Below are 19,139 nucleotides of genomic sequence, written 5' to 3'. Positions count from 1 at the left end.
TAACCAAATAGATCTAATAATGAGAAATATCTGTATATAACTTAATCCTGCACATGGACATGCAGGGATACACCGGCCGCCATATCATCCTGAAAATGAGTAGTCAGCACGAATTCGAACAATCAAAGAACAACCGGAATAAGACTATACCAGCCACTATCCCTCAAACATCCCACGATCCGCCTTAACGCCAAAACTCCTCGCCATATCCCTCATTCCCCTCTCTAACTCATCCTCGAACCCCTCTTCCCCTTCCCCAAAGCTCCACAATCTCGATCCTACTCCCCACGTCATAAGCTTCAATCTCATATACTGTCGCATCCTGCTAGCCCAGAATGCCACATCCATAGAGTAGATGACGAAGAGGAATGTGAGATGGTGTGCGTATTCTCTAAGGCGTTGGGGAAATGTAAGGTTAGGTGAACGAGTGAGAGCGGCGGAGGCAGAGAAGCCGGTAATTTTGATACGGTTGACGGGTGAGCCGAGCATTTGGTTGTTTCCTTGAACAATCCTGGAAAATGGTACACGGCGGAATTAGTACTAGGAGAATTCAGAGTATGAGAAAAGAGCTAAACTGACCTCATGTTCCGCCCAATAAACGCCAACTCCTTCGGCATCTTATCGGTGTCCACCAAGAATCTCTTCAACCTCTCCTTCATCCCCACCCCCTCTTTAAACTCGTCAAACTCCTCCTGCGACTTTCTCTCTTTTTCTTCTTGTGCTTTCTCTTCCTCGCTCTTCACACTCTCCTTTTGTTTCCCCGATCTCCACCCCGACCACCATGCATGCCAATCACCAGCCCCCGTCCTCCTCCACCTCACCCTAACCGGCCGCATCAACGTCGCACTCGCAAATAACTCCGGCGTCCCTATTCCCCAGCCCGTCGTCACCTCCTTCACCGTCTCCAAATCCGCCGCCAGTAACCCTTTCCAAAGCGTCGCATACTCCCTTCTGAACTGATCACCAAACTGTACGTACAACCCATGGTCTATGAGGACGAGCTGCGGTTGGTTCTTGTAGGAAGGTGAAGGATGTGGACGGATGAAAATGTTGCCTGGATGGGGGTCGCAGTGGACGAAGCCCCAGCGGAAGATCTGGGCGCCGAAGAGCTCGACCATGGTCTGCATTATTTCTTTAACACCTCCTTTGAGCGGTTGTTTCAGTCCCAAAGGCAGAGGCAGCTCGTCGATACTACCTTCTCCTCCTACTGTGCCCTTCTGCCCGTCAACTGCAGATGACTTGTTTGTGGTGCTCGAAACGGCGGGCGCAATATCCGATGGCGAAAGCGAAAGATACGAGGCTGTCTTTGGTAGCCTTCTCCCTCCTTCACCCATGATCCTCATCACACCATCCCTATCGCTCATCCTCACCCCATCAATCCATTCAGCCGTCATGACACGCTTGGTAGTATATTCCGGGTAAACGACTGGGATATGGACGCGGTGGGCGAGGTATGGGTCAGAGGCGATCAAGGAGGCGAGACGGGTGGCGTTCGAAGCTTCGTTTTCGAAGTCAAGTTCTTGACGGAGACGATCGGAGATGAAATCTGGAGGATGGTGTGAGAGAAAATGATGAGGGTAGGAACGGAGAGCTGAATTGACATGCAGAGCAGACACGCACTGACGACAAATAAGACGGGTAGTTCGAACCAGTATTCGTAGGCCCACATGACAGCCTTATACGCGAAGAGATCCTGGCAAAAGATAATCGTGATCAGGAATGCTCAGATCAAAATCAAGCCAATGCAACTGAACTTACAGGCTCCATCTGCTTCCCCACTGCCGGTTTCTGTACCTTCACAGCCACCCATTCACCCTCACCTTCTTTTTGTCCAAGTTTGGGCCACAACTTCGCCTTATGTACTTGTGCGACGCTCGCACTAGCGATTGCCTCTTCCTCAAATATCTCGAACACGCCTTCCGGTCCGTCGGGCGGTCTACCGAACTCGGACACGAAGACGCGCTTGACCTCGGAGAAGGGAATTTGGGGGGCATCGTCGAATAAAGAGGCGAATTTGGCTTGGATAGGTTTTGGAAGGAGAACGGCGTTATTACCTATGGCTTGACCTAGACGTGGTGGTAAAAGTCGAGGGCAGTAGACGGCGTCAATGGCGAATATGATGAATTTAGGATGGAATATGGAAGATGTGTACCGAATTTAATGTATAGGCCACCGTTGGAGGTCAGGAGATCATAAACACGGTTGCCTACTCGTTCGTGGATTCGTTGGATGCCTGCAGCATTGGATTCGACAAAGTTTATCTTATAATCTAGGGCGATTATAGCGCACTGGAAGGATGTGTTGTTAGTTTTAATCTGAAGTAACGCGGAGAGAGTGGCAAAGACGGTGGAGATAATGGTAGCCGCAGATATTGCATAGCGATACCCTGCGGGTTTATATGGACATTATGTGATGAGGAAAGGGATGGACGGGCTGGTGGACAGGCGCAGCGCGATAGCACCACATTCCAAAGTTATGACGCACACGACTCAAATATATGTCGCAAAAAGAAATAAATATGTCATGCGAGTCTTATCCACAATGGCACAGGTTCTTGAGGTTGAGATTTGCGATGGCTTCCTCCTAATAAAGTAGTAGCCAAGATCTCGAACCAGACGTACCGTATAAAAGGTGCGTAGATTCCTGGTTATCGTAGAGGCATAAAAAGTTCTGTCCGCCGTATACGCTGCTCCGAGTCCGATAGCCAAGTAAGCAGTACGCCTCGCATACTTCTGCAAACGCGAAGGCTTGGGAGAGGCCTCTAATGCAAATCCACGGGAAGTCAAGCGGGAGCCGATTCTAAGTGTCGTGGCGAAAGATGGCGTCGGTCGTGAAGCTCTCAGCGAGCTGCCAAAGGGTCCCAACATCAAAGACCTGGGGGTGATAGTCTATAAAAACCAAAGACGAATGAAAGAAGCGAAGTTTTAAGGGAAAGGCGGCATGGTGCACGTCGTGTGCGTCTACGATGATGGGCGCGAGCGGACGAAATGTGGGCGGCATCCATTCCAGCTCGCCACAGAGCATCCGAACATGACGCAAGCCGGCATCCAAATCTTATCTTATCTTCCCCGAGATTCTAAGCGCCCGCGCCGGCTGTCGGGCGATCTAGATCTGATGTGCTTGACGAAAGCGCGCGTCGAAAGAGCGTTCAACGATGTTGACGACGACGAACGACGTATGTATTCCGTAGTGTGTTCGATTTGTTGACCTTTCAATATAATAGGACTTTATAATCTGTGCTATCTCGTTGCATGCAGTCACTCATGTCGCCCAGTCGAACGTTTTGTGAGGCTCCTATCTCCCCGGCGACCCTCCTGAGCTCTCCCGAACTCTCAGCGCACTTCGGTACTCGCTAAACACGGACGCGTTCCATTAATCCACTGAGCCAACGCATGCTGGCACGTTGGCCACCGATATTATAGTAACACGAAACGTCAACGGTCACTACACAGACGCGCACTTCCAACTTCCGGCCGGATCTTCGTCTCCTCACTTGACCTCTCCGTTCCCCGCACCCCCATATTCTAACCTCTGCTGTCTTACTTGACTTCCGAGACTGATACCACGACGGCCTCGCTCATACGCACCTACTCTTCATATTTTGGTCTCTCATATTTTACTGAAGCTTAGTTCAAGAGACCTGAATACAGGCCACGTCAACTCATTGTCATGCCTCTCCTTCGACGAACTTCTCTCTCTTCGCTGTCACCTTTGCACTTGAGTCGGAGACGCTATAGCTCCCATAATATCCCGGTGACCATTGGAATCCGTTGTGAGGACCCTGCAAGAGTATGGGAGCGTAGAGCTCCGCTTACACCTGACGTGGTAGCGGATTTGGTTGAGAAGGATGGTGTGAGGGTACTTGTGCAGGAGTGTGAGCGGAGGGTATTTCCTCTGGATGAATATATCCGGGTATGTGTCCTACCTCCTCCCCATCGCTGTTGGTACTCACCAGTTGCACGATGATAACTGAAATCACAATTGTTCGCGGACACCGAATAGGCCGGAGCAGAAGCCCACCCCACGCTTGACCCCGCCCATATAATATTAGGAATCAAAGAACCACCTCTGACCACTCTCCTCACCACCCCTGTTCTGTCTTCTTCCCCTGTATCCTCGTCAGCTGCACCAGTTCTCAACCCCCGAACGCACGTCATGTTCTCCCATACCATCAAAGGGCAGGAGTACAACATGCCTTTACTATCGCGTTTTCTCACCGGTGGGTATAAGTATGCCGACAAAGGCGCTGGAACAATGCCGGGTATCTCGAGTAAGGAGGAAGAGGGTTTGGAACCGCGATTGATTGATTATGAGTTATTGGTGGATGGAAGCGGCAAGAGGACTGTGGCGTTTGGGTGGTTTGCTGGAGGTTAGCGTCCCGACTCTTCTTATACCCGCTGCCTCCCGAGTCAGAAGAATTAACTGATCATCTGTGTACTTATTTAGTCGCAGGAGCTCTCGAATCCCTATCTGCGATGGCGGACATGCACCTCAAAGGCGGTGTGGCGTCGCCCTTTCTAGTAAGCGCTCTTGATTCTCTTATGCTCCCCTTTCTATCCCGATTTATACCACCAGCTAATTGGACCGCACTATCATCATATTCACCCACCTCTACTCGTATCCTATAGTATACTCCCCGTCCTCACTCCTCACCTTCGCTTGAGCATCTTCGTTCAGCCTTGCAATGGATCGCTACTCAGATCACAGAGCACGGGACACCGCGCTCTTTAGGTCCTTGTGTCATTGGTGTGACTGGGTGTGTACTTTCTTGACTCATTTTTATTATTTCCTCGTCTTCCCTTCTCTTGAACATAATTTCGATGGTCATTCTGCGGCAACACCCTGTACATTTGTCGTCCCGTCGCTGATGTTGTCCTAAAATTATATTAGGAATGGCAAAGTCTCTCAAGGAGCGCTCTCCATCCTTTCCGAGCTCCCACTCGTATACATCAAACCCGAGGATCTACCCGCATTGGTCAACAACTCAAGTGCGTCCACCCACTTCTTCCATTCTCTTGCTGAACCCATTCCTTTCGTCACATTCTCACCCCCCTTGACTTAAAAATCCATTAACTAATCGAACCTCCTTCGTCCACTCCTCCTCCAGACGCCGATCTAACGAAGATCTACATCGTTCACGCACTGCCTGAGTCCTACCTCTCCCGGCAGGACGGAAAGCCCTACGATCGTGCCGACTATTATGAGAATTCGCAGGCCTACGAGTCCCATTTCCATACCAAGGTAAGATTTCTTTACCACGTCCCGTTTCACTCCCTATTTCCTCCTTCTGGGATGCATTCGTAATGCTCGATACTGACCCATATTCTAGATCGCACCATACCTGACACTTTTCCTCAACGGCGCAGGCTGGAACCCAGCCTGCCCCCGCCTACTCCTCACCTCTCACCTCCAAGCCCACACACCAAGACTAGCCGCCATCGGCGATATTTCATGTGATATCGAGGGAGCTCTGGAGTTCGTGAAGAAGAGTACGACGATCGATAAGCCGTGCTATACTGTCGGAGAAGGAGCGGGATGGAAAGGAATGGGCATAAGCGTCATGGCTGTGGATATTTTGCCAGCTAGCCTCCCGAAGGATGCGAGCGAATCGTTCGCGGGTGCTGTGAAGGACTATGTTAGGTGTCTTGTCGCGGAACAGAAGGCCGGCTCGGGTTCTGACTTGGGAAATGGGGATAATGAACTGAGGAAGGCGTTGAAGAGAGCGACTGTGGCAGTGGGTGGGAGGGTGACAGGTGGTGAGGGGTCGAGTTTCGATGATGGGTTTAGGGAGGTTCTGGAGGGGAAAGTTAGGAGATGGAGGGAGAGTCAGAGTAGTGGTGAGACGCAAGCCTCTTCTGCATCAGAAACAACGGCGAAGAACGTGGGGGGTGCTATTCCTGCCAGTAATAGTCTTTCGGGCGCCCCGAGGAAGAAGAGGGTTTTAGTCCTTGGGAGCGGGATGGTCGCGGGACCTGCGGTCGATGAGTTGGCAGGCAGGCCGGGTGTGGAGATTATCGTCGGTCAGTACTCAAGCTCTTTCACCCCTTTGTGTTATGATCCACGAATTACTGATTTTCAAAATATTTCCCAATATTCTCTCGTTTTTTGGCATTCTGGGTCGACAGCCAGTAACGCACTAGCCGAAGCAGAGAGCCTGGTCAAGCATCATAAGAACGCAAAGGCTTTGTTGATCGACATGGAGGATAAGGAACGTATTGCGGGATTGGTACAGCAAGCTGACATCGTCGTGAGGTGCGTCTCGACTTCCCTTGCCTCAGTACAAAGGGCGCTGGTATTCACTGGCGACTTCAATCGAGCAGCTTGCTCCCCGCGCCGTTCCATCCATCCGTCGCGGAGCTCTGTATCGAGCACAAAACCCACCTTGTAACGGCGTCATATATCTCATCTTCAATGCAGGCTTTGCACTCGCAGTAAGCATCATCTGCTCTTATTCTACTTGACTATCCTGACGTGTCCGTTTTTTGTAGAGCCATCGCATCCGATATTCTTCTCCTGAACGAAATCGGCCTTGACCCCGGAATCGACCACTGCTCAGCACACTCCCTTCTCTTGCGCCTACGTTCGCAGAACAAGCAAATCGTGAGTTTCACGTCGTTTTGTGGCGGGTTGCCAGCGCCCGAGGCGGCGGAGGGCGTGCCGCTGGGTTATAAGTTCAGTTGGAGCCCGAGGGGTGTCTTGAGGGCTGCGGAGCAGAGTGCGAAATTCAGGCTGAATGGGAAGGTTAGTCTTCAATTCTCCGCACCACCTAGGTTACTGTCTGTGGGCATGAGAACGAAAACTGATGCATTAATTTTTCGACCCGGTAGGACTGGGAAATCCCCGGAGAAAGAATATTGAGGGATCATTTCCCCGAGGTTCCGATCTCGAATGTGTTGAAGCTGGAGGGTATGGCGAATAGGGATAGTATGCCGTATGCAGATATTTATGACTTGGGCCCTAACCTGCGGACAATGCTCAGAGGGACATTGAGGTACGACTTCTACGTTGGGAATCTTCTATTAAAGCGACTAAAGGATTTCGGTCTGTTGCACATAGATATCCGGGCTTCACGTCTCTCATGCACTCCTTCAAATCCGTCGGTCTCCTTGAACCCACTCAGCCCATTCAACTCGATTCCACATTAGGCTGGCCGTCATTTACCCGTCTCGCCCTCGAACGACAGCTCGATACCGAAATCCCTACCAATGCTCCGTCGCTCTTGTCTGCTCTCTCGAGCACTGTTGATGAATCTCGTATCGCACCACTTTGGGATGCTTTGACATGGCTGGGCTTGGTTCCTTCGCAGCCTGAAGGGGGCGAGAAAGGCGCAACGTCACTCCCTCCAGTTCCGAAGGTACCTATGCCCCCAGCAGATCTACTTGCCATTCATCTTGCGCATACGCTCCGCTATCTTCCCCACGAAAGAGACCTCGTCATCCTATCACACGAAGTCGTCGCTCGATCCTCTTCAGCAGGCTCTCCCGACGAGGACATCCACACCTCCGACCTTGTGGTCTATGGAGATAGTAAAGCTACAGCTATGGCGCGTACGGTCGGCCTTCCTGTTGCGCTCGCTGCCCTTCAGATTTTGGATGGCAAAGTTGCAGTGAGGGGTGTACAGGGTCCAACTGCAGAAGGGAATTTGTGGAAAGGGGTGCTAGAAGGGTTGGAGGGGAGGGGATTAGGCGTCAGGGAGGGTGTTAGGAGAGGGGGAGGGATGGAGCGGGTGTTGGATGACGGGTTGAGGAGGACGAGTGGGGTTGTATGAGAGCTTTGGTTAGATGTCAGGATTCCTGATTAGCACTCACTGAATCCTTGGACGACTTTCGGCGACCATCTTCTTGCACGCTGCATGTTCATGTTGTACTAGTAAAATATATGCATACATCCACGACTCGGAGTGCATTGGTACGGGGTCGGTTTGTGGGCCATGAGGAAGAGGCGGATTTTGGAGGCATCGAAACACCCACTCCAGTGTGCGAAGAGGAGCTTATTTGGTCTTGTCATGTTCAGAGGCTGCCGCGTACATCTAAAGCCGGCCCGATATACTCGGTTCGTTGCGCGGCAACAAGGCGCCTCGGGCCTGAGTCTCATGCAAACTCCAAGCTGAAGTTCATAGCAGTTACCCGTGCTCGCGCCGCACAAGTTTTGTCAGTTTTCTTTGGACCTCGATAATTAATTCAACTCGAAGGTCAAGCCCATAAAATTTCCGTACAAAGCACACGGCAAAGCCGTCCTTAACATGGCTCATATTTGTGGGTATGTTTGGAGTACGCTACTCCCCGTGCCACATCAGAAAATCGACGACCAGGAACTCGGATGACGCGTCCGTCACGGACGTGACAGGACGCGTCTGTGTCTCGTGTCAATGTCCGAAGCCTCACGCAACCTCTGTTTGTTTCGCGTATCCTTCTCTCCCCCCACACAGCAAAGATTGACCAAAAATGACTACTCATATTAGCATTCTGCCTATCGGTACGTTTTGAGACAATTTCAAGCTGGACTGTCCCTCAAGGAGACTTGGACTGTGCAGATGTTCTAGATACCCTTTCTGTGCAGTTGAACGAGGAGTTCCCCTCTGCGATTGGACGTCGCCAATTTCTTCGCCTGCCTCACCCTAGAACAGGTATATATATAGTCAACTCAGTCGCAGAGTACTCCTGATTTCGTCTTTCTATGCAGGCATTTCGTCACTCTTCCTCCCGTACCAACTTTCGCAATCATCACAAACATCATCTCAGTGGGGGCTCTTGGAAGTACATAGTATTACTCCGCCAAACTCCAGATCATGGTTCCTCCCGAAAAGCGACGAGGTTCTGGCCGGTGAGCACTACAACTGAATCCTTTCAAAATCATTTGAACTGACACTTGACGAAACAGACGGTAAGATGCTCGTGACGACACCTATCGACGTCGCGTTTCTCTTGATCCATATTCTACGCTGTCTCGACTCAGTAAGTGCATATTATACTGCACCCATTCCTCTTATGCTGATATCAGTACTTGTGTAGACAAACTTCCGACCACTCGACGATGTCTTGGAAGAGGCTGCATCCAAGATATTACAGTCCACCCCAGCTTCCGACGATCCATCTTCCTCCATTCGACAGAATGATATAATGTCACTCGCATCACTGGATTGCACGGCTGCTGCAATGAGGCGAATGTGTGACACACAAGGTGCGTGTCTCTGTAATCGGGTACTCTTACCCTGCCACTCCCGAGGACTGATGAATAAACCTTTAGATATCACACCCGAGATCTCCGTATTCCGTTACTCACCAGACAAGGCGCTGAAGTATCTGACGGCTAAGGTTACACGACTGTCGAAGGCAGAGATCACGGAACAGTCACGGACGATTGTAAGGAATATGGCGAAGGACGGGTTGATGGATGATGGAAAAGAGAGTCTACTCGAAGGTAAGTAATTGTCCCCAATGGCTCTCCTGTAGGCGACTTGACTTGAACTGTGTTCTTTCGGCTTTTCAGTTGGTCGACTAAAGGCAGCTTGTGACCTGGTATCGCAATATCTTCCGGGGGAGGTATACAAAGCACTTCTCGCGACATATGAGTGCGTGCAATTTCTTACGGTGCAGCTTGCCATCGTCTCGTGGTGCAGATCTGACCGGCTTCGATATCCTATCCAGCTTCTCACAGCTAGATGAGCACCTCCAATCTCTTCAAGCAGAGGCGGCAGCTCTCGCCCTCGCCTCTGTACCACCAACTGGAACAAAATCTAAGAAAGGAGGCGCCAAAAACACCGAGGACGAGGATGGGAAGAAGAGGAAAGCCAAGGCGAAGACGACGCATGGGGTGGAGAAGCTGAAGAAGGCGAACACTACGGGAATGTCGAAGATATCGACCTTCTTTCAGAAGAAGTAACGCGTCTGGGGGCTCGCAGGCTGGTGCGCTGATGCTTTCTCCGGTCCTTGAAGCTTCAAGTCCGACTGCTGAGTAAAGCGATGCGATTGTGCTGCGCCACTGTGGCGTTGCAGCTACTTGGTTATTTTGGGCCGCCGACTGGGGGCGGACCTCATGCGAGACGATTAGATATATGAATGAACACTCTTCCGTCTTTTCTCCGGTCATTGGTTATGATGCATTGCTATCTCGATGCTGTTTCACCTGACTGTGTCAGGTCGGATGAAGAAAGGCAACTTCAACCGGAATATTGACTGCTTATTGGTAAGGTCGGCGGAGAGCGTAAAGTTGTCAGTCTCTCTCGTTGCTGGAGCTTCCGTCCGACTGTTTGTACGGGCGAGCTCTAAATACCATGCAACTCAAGTCAAGTTGAGAGGCAAGCCTGTAAATATCTACAAAGAGGTGCCCAAGTAGCGGCACATTTGAAACGGAGAACGGGCTCTCGGATCGGAGCTTCCCGATATTGATGACCATAAAACGGTTCTGTAGCTGTATCGTTGTTCGTTCTCCCTTCGTCCCCTCATTGACAACCCTCACTGATTCGACAGGCGGCCAAAGCTACTTACGCCCCCTTAGCTCAAAATGTCCACCATCACATCCTCGCGGACGAAGACTCCTGTGATCAGTGAGTACGTTCTCTCCTGTCATAGTAAAGTACTATGCCAGTCATTGCGTTGGCAGAAATATATGTTGCTGGTCGGTCCTGTATAGATTACTCATACGTTTCTGCCTTGACAGTTGATACCGATCCCGGTGTCGATGATACTATAGCAATGTACGTGATTGTAACTCATCTCATATTGTCTGTGCTCTTCTGATAGCTGTTGGATTCAGACTTATGGCACTGACATCTCCCGAACTCGAGATTCTGGGATATACCATCTCCTTCGGTCCGTCCCCCACACCTACACGATACTCGATGAGACTAACGTACTCCACTATTTGTACCGTTCTTATAGGAAACACGGACATCCCTGCTTCATAGTATGTATAATCTTGCATGCGTAAGAACTCGTTCGATTCTGAGCGACGCCTTCACTAGTGCGAACATCTACAGAATCTATCAGGCCGTCCAAAAAGAGGTGGATTATAATCCAGAAGCACGGCTTCGCTTCCCTGGCTTCTTCCAAGACCGCAAACCTTTCCTTGCTAAGGGCGCGGAAGAGCCACTCGGCGGCGAGCTTCATACAGCGCAATACTTCCATGGTCGGTTAGTACACAACCAAACTCTTTTTCATCTCTATCACCCATTGCTTACAACCCTAAACTTGTTACTATCTTTAATTTACGGGAAATTTAGTGACGGCTTGGGCAATGCCACACAAAATCACCCCGACCTAGATGTCCCATCATCGGTGATCGAAGCTCCAGAGCATCCAAAGTTAGCACCTACTACTCGTCCAGGCTTTGAAGTTGGTCTAGAGATGCTGCGCGAATTCCCTGCGAGAGCTATCACATACATCGTTCTCGGACCGATGACGAATCTCGCTCTTATGATGCGCGAGGACGCGAAACTGGTACGAGAACGTATCGGGAGAGTGTCTGTGATGGGTGGTGCATTCGATGTGCCCGGCAATAAGACCGCCTCCGCCGAATGTACTGTCGTCTTACGTTCTAGTAAAATCATACCTTGGGAGTGCTAACTGTTTCGTTTTCTATCCTCCAGTCAACTTCTTCGCCGATCCTTACGCAGTCGCAGAATTGCTCACGCCAGGTCCCTCTAACGGAATTCCACCGCCCCACCAAGGCCTACCCCTTTCACGCGTCCTCATCCTTCCTCTCGACATCACCACAAAACACATGCTCTTCTTCCCCCTCTACACCGATACCATCGACAAAGGTTTCCATCCTCAAAACCACTCTATCGCGGAGGACAAATCACCGATGAGACACTTTACGAGTGCTTTTCTCCAGCGTACGAGGCGGGTGATGAATGAGCGTGGAAAAGACGCCATGGAAATGCACGATGTGACGGCAGTTTGGGCAGCAGTGGCGAACCCGCCAGTCCAAGATGCTGCTGATGAAGCTGAGTTTGGACTGGCGGATGGGTGGAATATCGCCCGGAGGAAGTTTGTTATAGAACGGTATGCACTTTGAGTCTACGAGCCTCTTTGTTCCACTCACGAAGCTCATCATTCCTGCTGCAATGACAGGACGGGTGAACATACCCGCGGGATGTGCGTTATAGACCGCAGACACTCAGGATACGCTTACGCTCCTGGCCCAAATCGTGCTGAGATGCAAGCGGCTCTGGATCGGGAAAATGTCAAGCATGGGCCGTTCGAGTCGACCGCCGTGCCAGCTCAAGTCATGGTGGAGAATAAGGCGCAGACGAAGCCAGCCACGGAGGGACTTGAGGGTGTACCAATTGTGACGCGTAGTCCTGGGTCGGAGGCTCTTGTTCAGACTTTGTTTGAGAGGATATGGGGAGTGAAGAGTTAGTGGAAATGGGAGAATTTTCATGACGTGTTGTATGTGTACGGGTGGAGGTATGAAAAGGCTCTAAAGGTACTGCTTCACTCATGTATCTTTCCATAGACTTCGCCGACGTAGGCCCTGGGTCGTTAGCTAAATTTGCCGCCAGTACACGGAATATTTTGACTGAATACCAGAAGTCAATCGAATATGGTGTGGCCCAGTGCGGATGGGGATCCAAAGTGGGGTGGCGCTTGATGTCAGCCCGATCCGGACGTCAGCAGTCCGCTGGTGTGGCGATCGAGCTCAACAGTGACATCATGGAGTGGGACGAACAAGCATCATTGTCCGCTTCAGCCCCTACATAAACCTCTCCCGCTGCGAGTTCGTCTTTCTTCACCAATTATACTTCCATCTACTTCCACCATGTCTACTGATACCAAGCTCGACCCTTACAGTGAGCACGCACCATGTACTCCAAATTCTCACAGCTCTGACTTATCGACTTGTACTAGCCGCCAAGGCCACCAACAATGACCTTACCACCCAGCAGAAGGTCTGTCACTGTCTAACGAGTATCTGAGCATTTTACTCATCACAAAAATCGTCTCCAGATCACAGGTCAATATTTCTCTTGAGATATGCGAAACATACGCTGAAGCAACCTCTCCACGTTAGATCTCCACAAAATTGTGAAGGGTGCAGGAATTGCTATGCTCGTCAGCCGTGCCAGCAGCGGACACCTTCATTCTCGCGCTATGGCTCCCGCCGGTCGTATGTCCCTACCTTAGTGGCTATACCACACTTTGGCTTAACCATTACTGCCTATAGCGACATCCGACAGCCAAACCACCCTCGTCTTCATCACCAATAACGCTACTGAGAAGGTCGAGGAGATTGAGAATGACGACCATGTCAATGTCAGCTTCTACGACAACTCTACGACGAGTTGGGCCAGTTATTGTGGTATCGCAACGATTGTCAACGACAAAGAACTCATCAAGAAGCATTGGAACCCAATGTATGTCCCGTTTCCCCCCATCTATTCTCCAATTTCTGTGCTCAGTCCCTCGCCACATCAAGGGTTGCGGGCTACTTCGGTGACCTTGGCGATGGCATTCATAAGGGCGACGTGAACGATCCTCGTGTCTCTGCTATCCAGGTGACCCCCGAAGAGATTCACTATTGGTTTTCCACCAGTGGTGCTGTCAGCCGTACCGCTCAAGTCGCCGTCGGTGCCGTCACTGGTAAGACCGCTGCACCAGGAGAGTTACGCACCATCACGCAGGCTGAGGTGAGTTTATGGCTTGATTCATGCGAAAAGGAAGGCACGTTTGCTGATGAATTCGACCGTATAGATTCAGCTCACTCAGGGCCTTCACACAAAATAAACGGCTTCGGATATAATGTGTTGCCGTCATCGATCCTCCACCTGTATCTTTAGTTCAACCAGTGTAGTATAAGCTGTACCAAATTACCATGCATTTGTGACGTCCTTCTGAGTCTCTGCGTGCATACCAAGAAGGACGTGTATATACGATGGAACCTTATGATGCAAGCCATTAAACTTCAGTATGGGTGACAATCTATGTGCCCCGGTACACTTAGCGGCTCATCATATACTGAAGTACCATTGTCCCTTCTGAAAACGGTAATCAGAACACTGGTATAGAAAAGCTAACGATAACTAAGGTTCAGTACAGCAGCATACAACACGTCACCATGGATGGATATAGATGTAGCGATATAGGCACCGCCTCAAGGCCTCATAATCTAGCAATCGTCTACGACATGAGACCCTGCATTCCGCTCTGGACGTACGCCATGGGCCGCATGGCTGGGTGAGGCTGAGCCTCGAACTGGATATACTCTTGAGAACCTTCGGAGTCAATGCGCACCTGCGTAATTCCGTGTTAACATGATGAGCTCATTGTAGAGAAGGCTGAGAGTGGAGGTAACTTACGAATGCACCCTTATTGCCCGCTTGATCCACATAGTTAGGCGCAGAGAATATCTATTGAAAACATTGCTTGAGTATGAGTCTAGCGAGTCAAGACAATAAAAACCCACGGTTGTGCACAAGCCGTTGTGCTCAATGGCGTAACCATCTGTAGTCAAATACACCCATTCAGAGCTGCAAAATAAGGATGAGTCTCAACCGGGACGAACCTTGTCGGACTTCGTGACTACGCAACACGCCAGTGATGCCGTTGAGCTCACACCACCGCTTTGTGACATCAGGACCGAAGGCAATGCCGACACCCTATTCGCCGTAAGTGTCTTCCTAGCTCCAAGAGAGAACAAAAGGCTTACTCGTTTACTGGGACCCCGACCGTTTTCTTCCTGTGGATCTGTCCAGAGAAGCTACACCGCACCAAGCAGTAAGCTATATATAGTTAATCTAGCAAAGGAACGAGCACTAGTTACCTCGCCTGAAGAGACAAGTTGTCAGAACCTGTGTTTTCCCCTACGGGTAATAAAATGAAATGAAATAAACGTACACATGAGCCCCTCTTGACCGGGCTGCCGTCCTACTCGCTCGATCTTTCTGATTTCATCAAGTGTAACGCCGTCCTTACTGAAGAGACCTCCATGCACGACGAAGTACCGTTTGAGGCCGTCTGGAGATAGGATAGCACCCTGCGACGAGATTGGTGGCTTGGTTGCGCTTATAAGAGATGCCAAAGGCACTGCAGCAATGCATGATGAGTCTGACGTTTATGCAGCATCAATGGAATGGAAAAACGAACTGGCAGTGAAGACATGGGCAAAGAGCTGTAGTAAAAATTCTCAGTGAAGTACCGCGACAGTCACGACAGCGAAAGTCTTTACCTTGTAAGTTTGGTCGCCATGCTTGTGTTTCGCTTCGCCTTCGAACCCGTACGTCCGATTCATATCCTTCGTCTCGTGGTTCCCACGGTTGATGAACATGCGCTTGGGATATAACCCTACGTCCACGGATGAGTTTCCTGAAAGCATTAGAACTAGCAAAGGACCCACATTTGAACGCGAACGCAGTAAGAATGACTTCAATTGACCATGAGCCTCGGTCGACGAGATCTCCGTTCATCAGCAAACAATGCTTTTCTGTTGGCTCTCCGGTCAACTTGAAAAGATGGAGCACGTCGTAGAATTGACCTGCACACCACATGAAAACAGATTAGCATTGGTAGTAAGATAGAGGAAACAATCGAGCATGGACACAAGAAGTAAAACGTACCGTGCACATCTCCAATAACGTCACATGTAACGCCGTCCTCCAAGGGAATATCCACCAAACTCTGCTCGCTCACGAAATGCGCATGCGCGCCGAGCACGATCTCCCAGACGTATCGCTTGGGCAGCGCCTTTCCATCTTTGAACCACTGGATCATCGACCGCACAAAGTCGAGTGTGATCTTGTATTTTCCGTCGTCGGTGGTCTCTAGTTTAGGTCCGGCATATGTTCTGTCTAGTTCACAACCGCCTAGTAACGGGATGGATCGATTGAGTAGTGGATAAGTGATGAGAGCCGTGCGTGAGATAGAAGAGTAGAAATGGAAGGGGACGAACCTTCTCTGATTATATCTAAACATCTGTCGACGGCGCTTTGCTCTTCCCCCACCTCAATTGCCTACGACCTTAGTTAGCTCCGATGATTATACCTCAAACGCATCTATGCCGATGCCACACATCCCTCCTGTGTGGCCCGACATGGTCAACGGAGGTTGAGTTGAACGGGCATACCTTTTCAAACTCGATCCTGCGTATCATCTTCTGCGTGGACTCCAGCTGCTTTTTGACCTCCGTATTCTTGGGCTCCAAAGCGAGGACTTTCTTCAAATCAGAAACGGCCTGCTGAGGCTTGAGGATCTGCAAGTGGCACATTGCTCGTCTACAGCGTATTCCACATCGCCACTAAATTTAGTCCCTTCTCACTTCGTCTCGAAGTCAACCCGGACCCGAGCTTGGAGGGTGTGAGACAAGTGTGAGGCTTACCGATAGTACGCCTTCACATATTTTGGATTTAATTCTATGGCTCTGGCTGTCCAATTTTGGAACAAATTCCTGTAAATAATGGGCAGGACCTGATAGACAAAGGAAATGACGCACTAGCATCACTCAAAGCGTACCCATGCTCTTCGATCTTTAGTCGTGCATACGCGCGGTTACAGTAAAGTGTAGCATCCAACGGGTTTTTCTCGATCGCTTGACTGTACAGGTGTGCAGCTTGAGGAAAGTCATGGCCTGTCCAATGTCACATCGAAGAGTATCAGTACTTCAGTCTTTGGGGCCACAAAGCAGTGATCGGGTGATTGAAGTCAAGAAACGCACTGATGAACGCCTTGTTGGCTTCCGCCTTCAGCTTCTGCGCTTCCTCTTTGTCCTGCTCTGTGACCTCTTTCGCTTCGGATATACTTAGAGTCGCCAGTGCGGGGGATGGCGCGGAGGACGGAGGTGTGGAGCCAGATGGTCCAGGCGAAGACGGAGCAGAACTCGATGGACTGCTGCTCATGATAGTTATTTTCGTGAAATCACTTCAGACGGGAGGGACGGCGAGGACGGTGAGCGGCACGATGGCAGAGGGTTGTCGTGTGCAAGAAATTTCGAAGCCAATGAATTGCTTGTTCTCGAGATTTGGTCACACGCTTATTACGGCAAAATGGGCGCCACACCGTTGAGGGCCACAGAGCCCCTGATTGGTGCCCCAATATCGAAAAGGATTGATAGAGGTTCGCACTGGCGAAACAAGGCTCTCACGCAAGAGAATTATTCCAGAGAAACAATTGCATTCCAAACACAAATCGCGAATACAGCGTAGGGAGGATAGTGTAAGGATGTGCAAGACGTGCAAGGATCGGCCGTCACGGGGAAGTTAGAACCAATTCAAACCAAAAAGAAAGTTCTGCAGGTGATTAGCAGGGTATACTTACGCCAATGCTTATAGTATGGGCGACGGGAGAGTGTCAGGAGTGTTATGGTACACGGGTCAGAAATAGCTGCAAAATGGCGAGAATCCGATGCCAAAGGGGGGAGGGTGCAAAGGCGGAGTACATATACAATGCGAAATTAGCACTGGTCAAGGTTGAAGTACTGCCCGAGGCGGGGAACATTAGTGTAGGCATCAACGCCCTGCATCCAACCGTTGAGGAACTGGTGCAGGCTAGACGAAGGTGCGGTTAAGACCAGATATAAACACGTGATCGAGAATTTACTTACTAGTCGAGGTTGTTCTGGCAGCGGCAGCAAGACGTCGATGCAGCAGCGGTCGCTTGCCACTATGTCACAAAGTTTGCATTAGCAATGAACGCATCTTTATGCACTAAGGTACACACCAAAGTAAGGTCAGTAGACCACCCGTTGTACGCGCCGATGGTCTTCAAGACATCTCCCCCGTTGGCCTGGAGAGTATCGGCGATGAACTTGGCACCCGTCATGATGTTATAGTTCTAGAAGGACAACCAATCCATCAATCGACATGTCAATGAAAGTATGGGCAAAAACATACGGGGTCTTGGCAGTTTCCACCTGGGGCGGCGTAACACTTATCCTTGGTCAACTGCATGAGACCCTGCTCGCCTGCACCACCGACAGTGCCAGGGTTGCAGCTGCTCTCCTGCATAGCGAAGGAAGCGAGAAGGATGGGCGGCACTAGAAATCCGTCTGAGCCCATATCATAGAAAAAGAAGGAGATACGAGATACTCACGGCCGTTCTGTTCGGCATACTGGTAGAACATATCGACATAGTCGGAGCAAGCATTGAATGGGCTGTTACCGGTCGAAATGGATTGGCCAAGGTCTGCCGAAATAAGATCGGAGACCTGGATGTAGGGCGGGTTCCATCCCGAGCCGTCGAGTCCACAGTTCAACCAGGTGATGGCACCGTTAGGGCCGCTAGTAGCGGTAATATCCGCTGAGGCGGAAGTCAGAATCGAGAAGTTGTAAGACAATGTTACGATACATACTGGTAGCACCACTCGCTCCGCAGGTATTGGATACGACGGAAATCAACCCGGCGACGGCACCCGCGACGGGAGTAGCAGCGGCCATGATGACTGGGGCAACAGAGCTGGAAGTAGGTGCCACCCAGGTGGACGAGGGGGCGGGATCAACCCAGGAAGACGAGGGAGCGGGATCGACCCAGGAGGAGGACGGGGTGGAGGCAACGTCCGCGATTGGGGTCGCTGCCGGTGCAGCAGAGGAGCGAACCTTGCAGCGCTTCTGCTTGCTGGCATGCTTGGGGAGCCGGCGGGCCAACTGAGCATGTCCTCCGTGAGTATCGCGCTCGGCGTGGAGGTTTGCTTCGACAGCGACAGCGGCAAGAACGAGGGCCAACAATCCGGAGAATTTCATGATGAACAAAAGAGAGTGGTGGGGTCGGACTGAGGATGTGCTTGAGAGAGGCAAAAGCTCGAGGAAGAGCGGAGGAGGAAAAGAAATTGGGGTGGGATGATGGAAAGGTTCTTAAGTATCGGGCTTGGGGTGCGCCTCGTTTAGCGACGATATATGAGTGGACGGAGGAGCGGCCATGATTTCGGGTGGGCAAACACCTCCGCATTGGCAGTGTGGCACAAGAAGCAAGCCTGACCGCCAAGGCGCTAACCGAGGCCGCGTGCTCCTATTGGTCAATCAAGGGTCCGTCTCCCGACGTCAATAACACGCGAATATGTTTTCCCGCTTTTAGAAGTCGATCGGTTGTTTAGTCGTCCTTGGCACGATGCACCTACCTTCCCCTCATAAAACAATCGATATCCTGTCCCTTTGAATCTTGTTGTTAACAGCCCCTTGTCCCGTTGGGCTTTCTCCATCTCACACGCGACTT

The 19,139-nt window shown here is 50.8% G+C and overlaps 6 protein-coding genes across 6 annotated transcripts; 4 read left to right on the top strand and 2 right to left on the bottom strand.

Annotated features, from left to right (window-relative positions):
- Nucleotides 1-156: 156 nt before the first annotated feature.
- STEHIDRAFT_64052 (ABC1-domain-containing protein) lies at nucleotides 157-2,870 on the bottom strand (the record flags this gene model as incomplete). The annotated part of the gene is made up of 8 exons (XM_007307745.1): nucleotides 157-511; nucleotides 580-706; nucleotides 797-1,144; nucleotides 1,331-1,546; nucleotides 1,621-1,693; nucleotides 1,759-2,066; nucleotides 2,153-2,288; nucleotides 2,622-2,870. Coding segments are annotated over 8 exons (1,812 nt in total), but the record flags the coding sequence as incomplete, so codon positions are not given.
- A 799-nt stretch (nucleotides 2,871-3,669) lies between these two features.
- On the top strand, nucleotides 3,670-7,894 carry STEHIDRAFT_102335 (uncharacterized protein; the record flags this gene model as incomplete). The annotated part of the gene is made up of 12 exons (XM_007308023.1): nucleotides 3,670-3,912; nucleotides 4,003-4,369; nucleotides 4,447-4,520; nucleotides 4,629-4,756; nucleotides 4,891-4,988; nucleotides 5,108-5,241; nucleotides 5,330-6,020; nucleotides 6,126-6,252; nucleotides 6,321-6,431; nucleotides 6,489-6,741; nucleotides 6,828-6,991; nucleotides 7,057-7,894. 12 exons carry the CDS (start codon nucleotides 3,670-3,672, stop codon nucleotides 7,766-7,768), a joined length of 3,102 nt encoding a protein of 1,033 aa, XP_007308085.1. The 3' UTR covers nucleotides 7,769-7,894.
- A 550-nt stretch (nucleotides 7,895-8,444) lies between these two features.
- On the top strand, nucleotides 8,445-10,054 carry STEHIDRAFT_171042 (uncharacterized protein; the record flags this gene model as incomplete). The annotated part of the gene is made up of 8 exons (XM_007308022.1): nucleotides 8,445-8,475; nucleotides 8,534-8,626; nucleotides 8,683-8,823; nucleotides 8,881-8,954; nucleotides 9,012-9,180; nucleotides 9,247-9,420; nucleotides 9,490-9,571; nucleotides 9,648-10,054. The coding sequence occupies 8 exons, from the start codon at nucleotides 8,445-8,447 to the stop codon at nucleotides 9,880-9,882; spliced, it is 999 nt and encodes a 332-aa protein (XP_007308084.1). The 3' UTR covers nucleotides 9,883-10,054.
- A 449-nt stretch (nucleotides 10,055-10,503) lies between these two features.
- On the top strand, nucleotides 10,504-12,394 carry STEHIDRAFT_149240 (nucleoside hydrolase; the record flags this gene model as incomplete). Its single annotated transcript, XM_007308021.1, has 8 exons — nucleotides 10,504-10,546; nucleotides 10,660-10,696; nucleotides 10,756-10,811; nucleotides 10,881-10,905; nucleotides 10,964-11,131; nucleotides 11,222-11,517; nucleotides 11,588-12,005; nucleotides 12,075-12,394. 8 exons carry the CDS (start codon nucleotides 10,504-10,506, stop codon nucleotides 12,361-12,363), a joined length of 1,332 nt encoding a protein of 443 aa, XP_007308083.1. The 3' UTR covers nucleotides 12,364-12,394.
- A 368-nt stretch (nucleotides 12,395-12,762) lies between these two features.
- Nucleotides 12,763-13,824, top strand: STEHIDRAFT_171040 (uncharacterized protein; the record flags this gene model as incomplete). The annotated part of the gene is made up of 7 exons (XM_007308020.1): nucleotides 12,763-12,793; nucleotides 12,852-12,892; nucleotides 12,951-12,957; nucleotides 13,015-13,110; nucleotides 13,168-13,357; nucleotides 13,420-13,630; nucleotides 13,695-13,824. The coding sequence occupies 7 exons, from the start codon at nucleotides 12,763-12,765 to the stop codon at nucleotides 13,725-13,727; spliced, it is 609 nt and encodes a 202-aa protein (XP_007308082.1). The 3' UTR covers nucleotides 13,728-13,824.
- Nucleotides 13,825-17,140: 3,316 nt separating this feature from the next.
- On the bottom strand, nucleotides 17,141-19,038 carry STEHIDRAFT_124218 (lysozyme-like protein). Its single transcript, XM_007308019.1, has 6 exons — nucleotides 18,283-19,038; nucleotides 18,024-18,230; nucleotides 17,825-17,967; nucleotides 17,652-17,765; nucleotides 17,536-17,594; nucleotides 17,141-17,479 (listed from the first exon to the last, which is right to left on the bottom strand). Exons 1-6 carry the CDS (start codon nucleotides 18,668-18,670, stop codon nucleotides 17,386-17,388), a joined length of 1,005 nt encoding a protein of 334 aa, XP_007308081.1. The 5' UTR covers nucleotides 18,671-19,038; the 3' UTR covers nucleotides 17,141-17,385.
- Nucleotides 19,039-19,139: the final 101 nt, after the last annotated feature.

Source organism: Stereum hirsutum (genome assembly GCF_000264905.1).
Source record: "Stereum hirsutum FP-91666 SS1 unplaced genomic scaffold STEHIscaffold_14, whole genome shotgun sequence".
NCBI classification, from domain to species: domain Eukaryota; kingdom Fungi; phylum Basidiomycota; class Agaricomycetes; order Russulales; family Stereaceae; genus Stereum; species Stereum hirsutum.
This window is presented reverse-complemented; position numbering and strand designations above follow the sequence as displayed.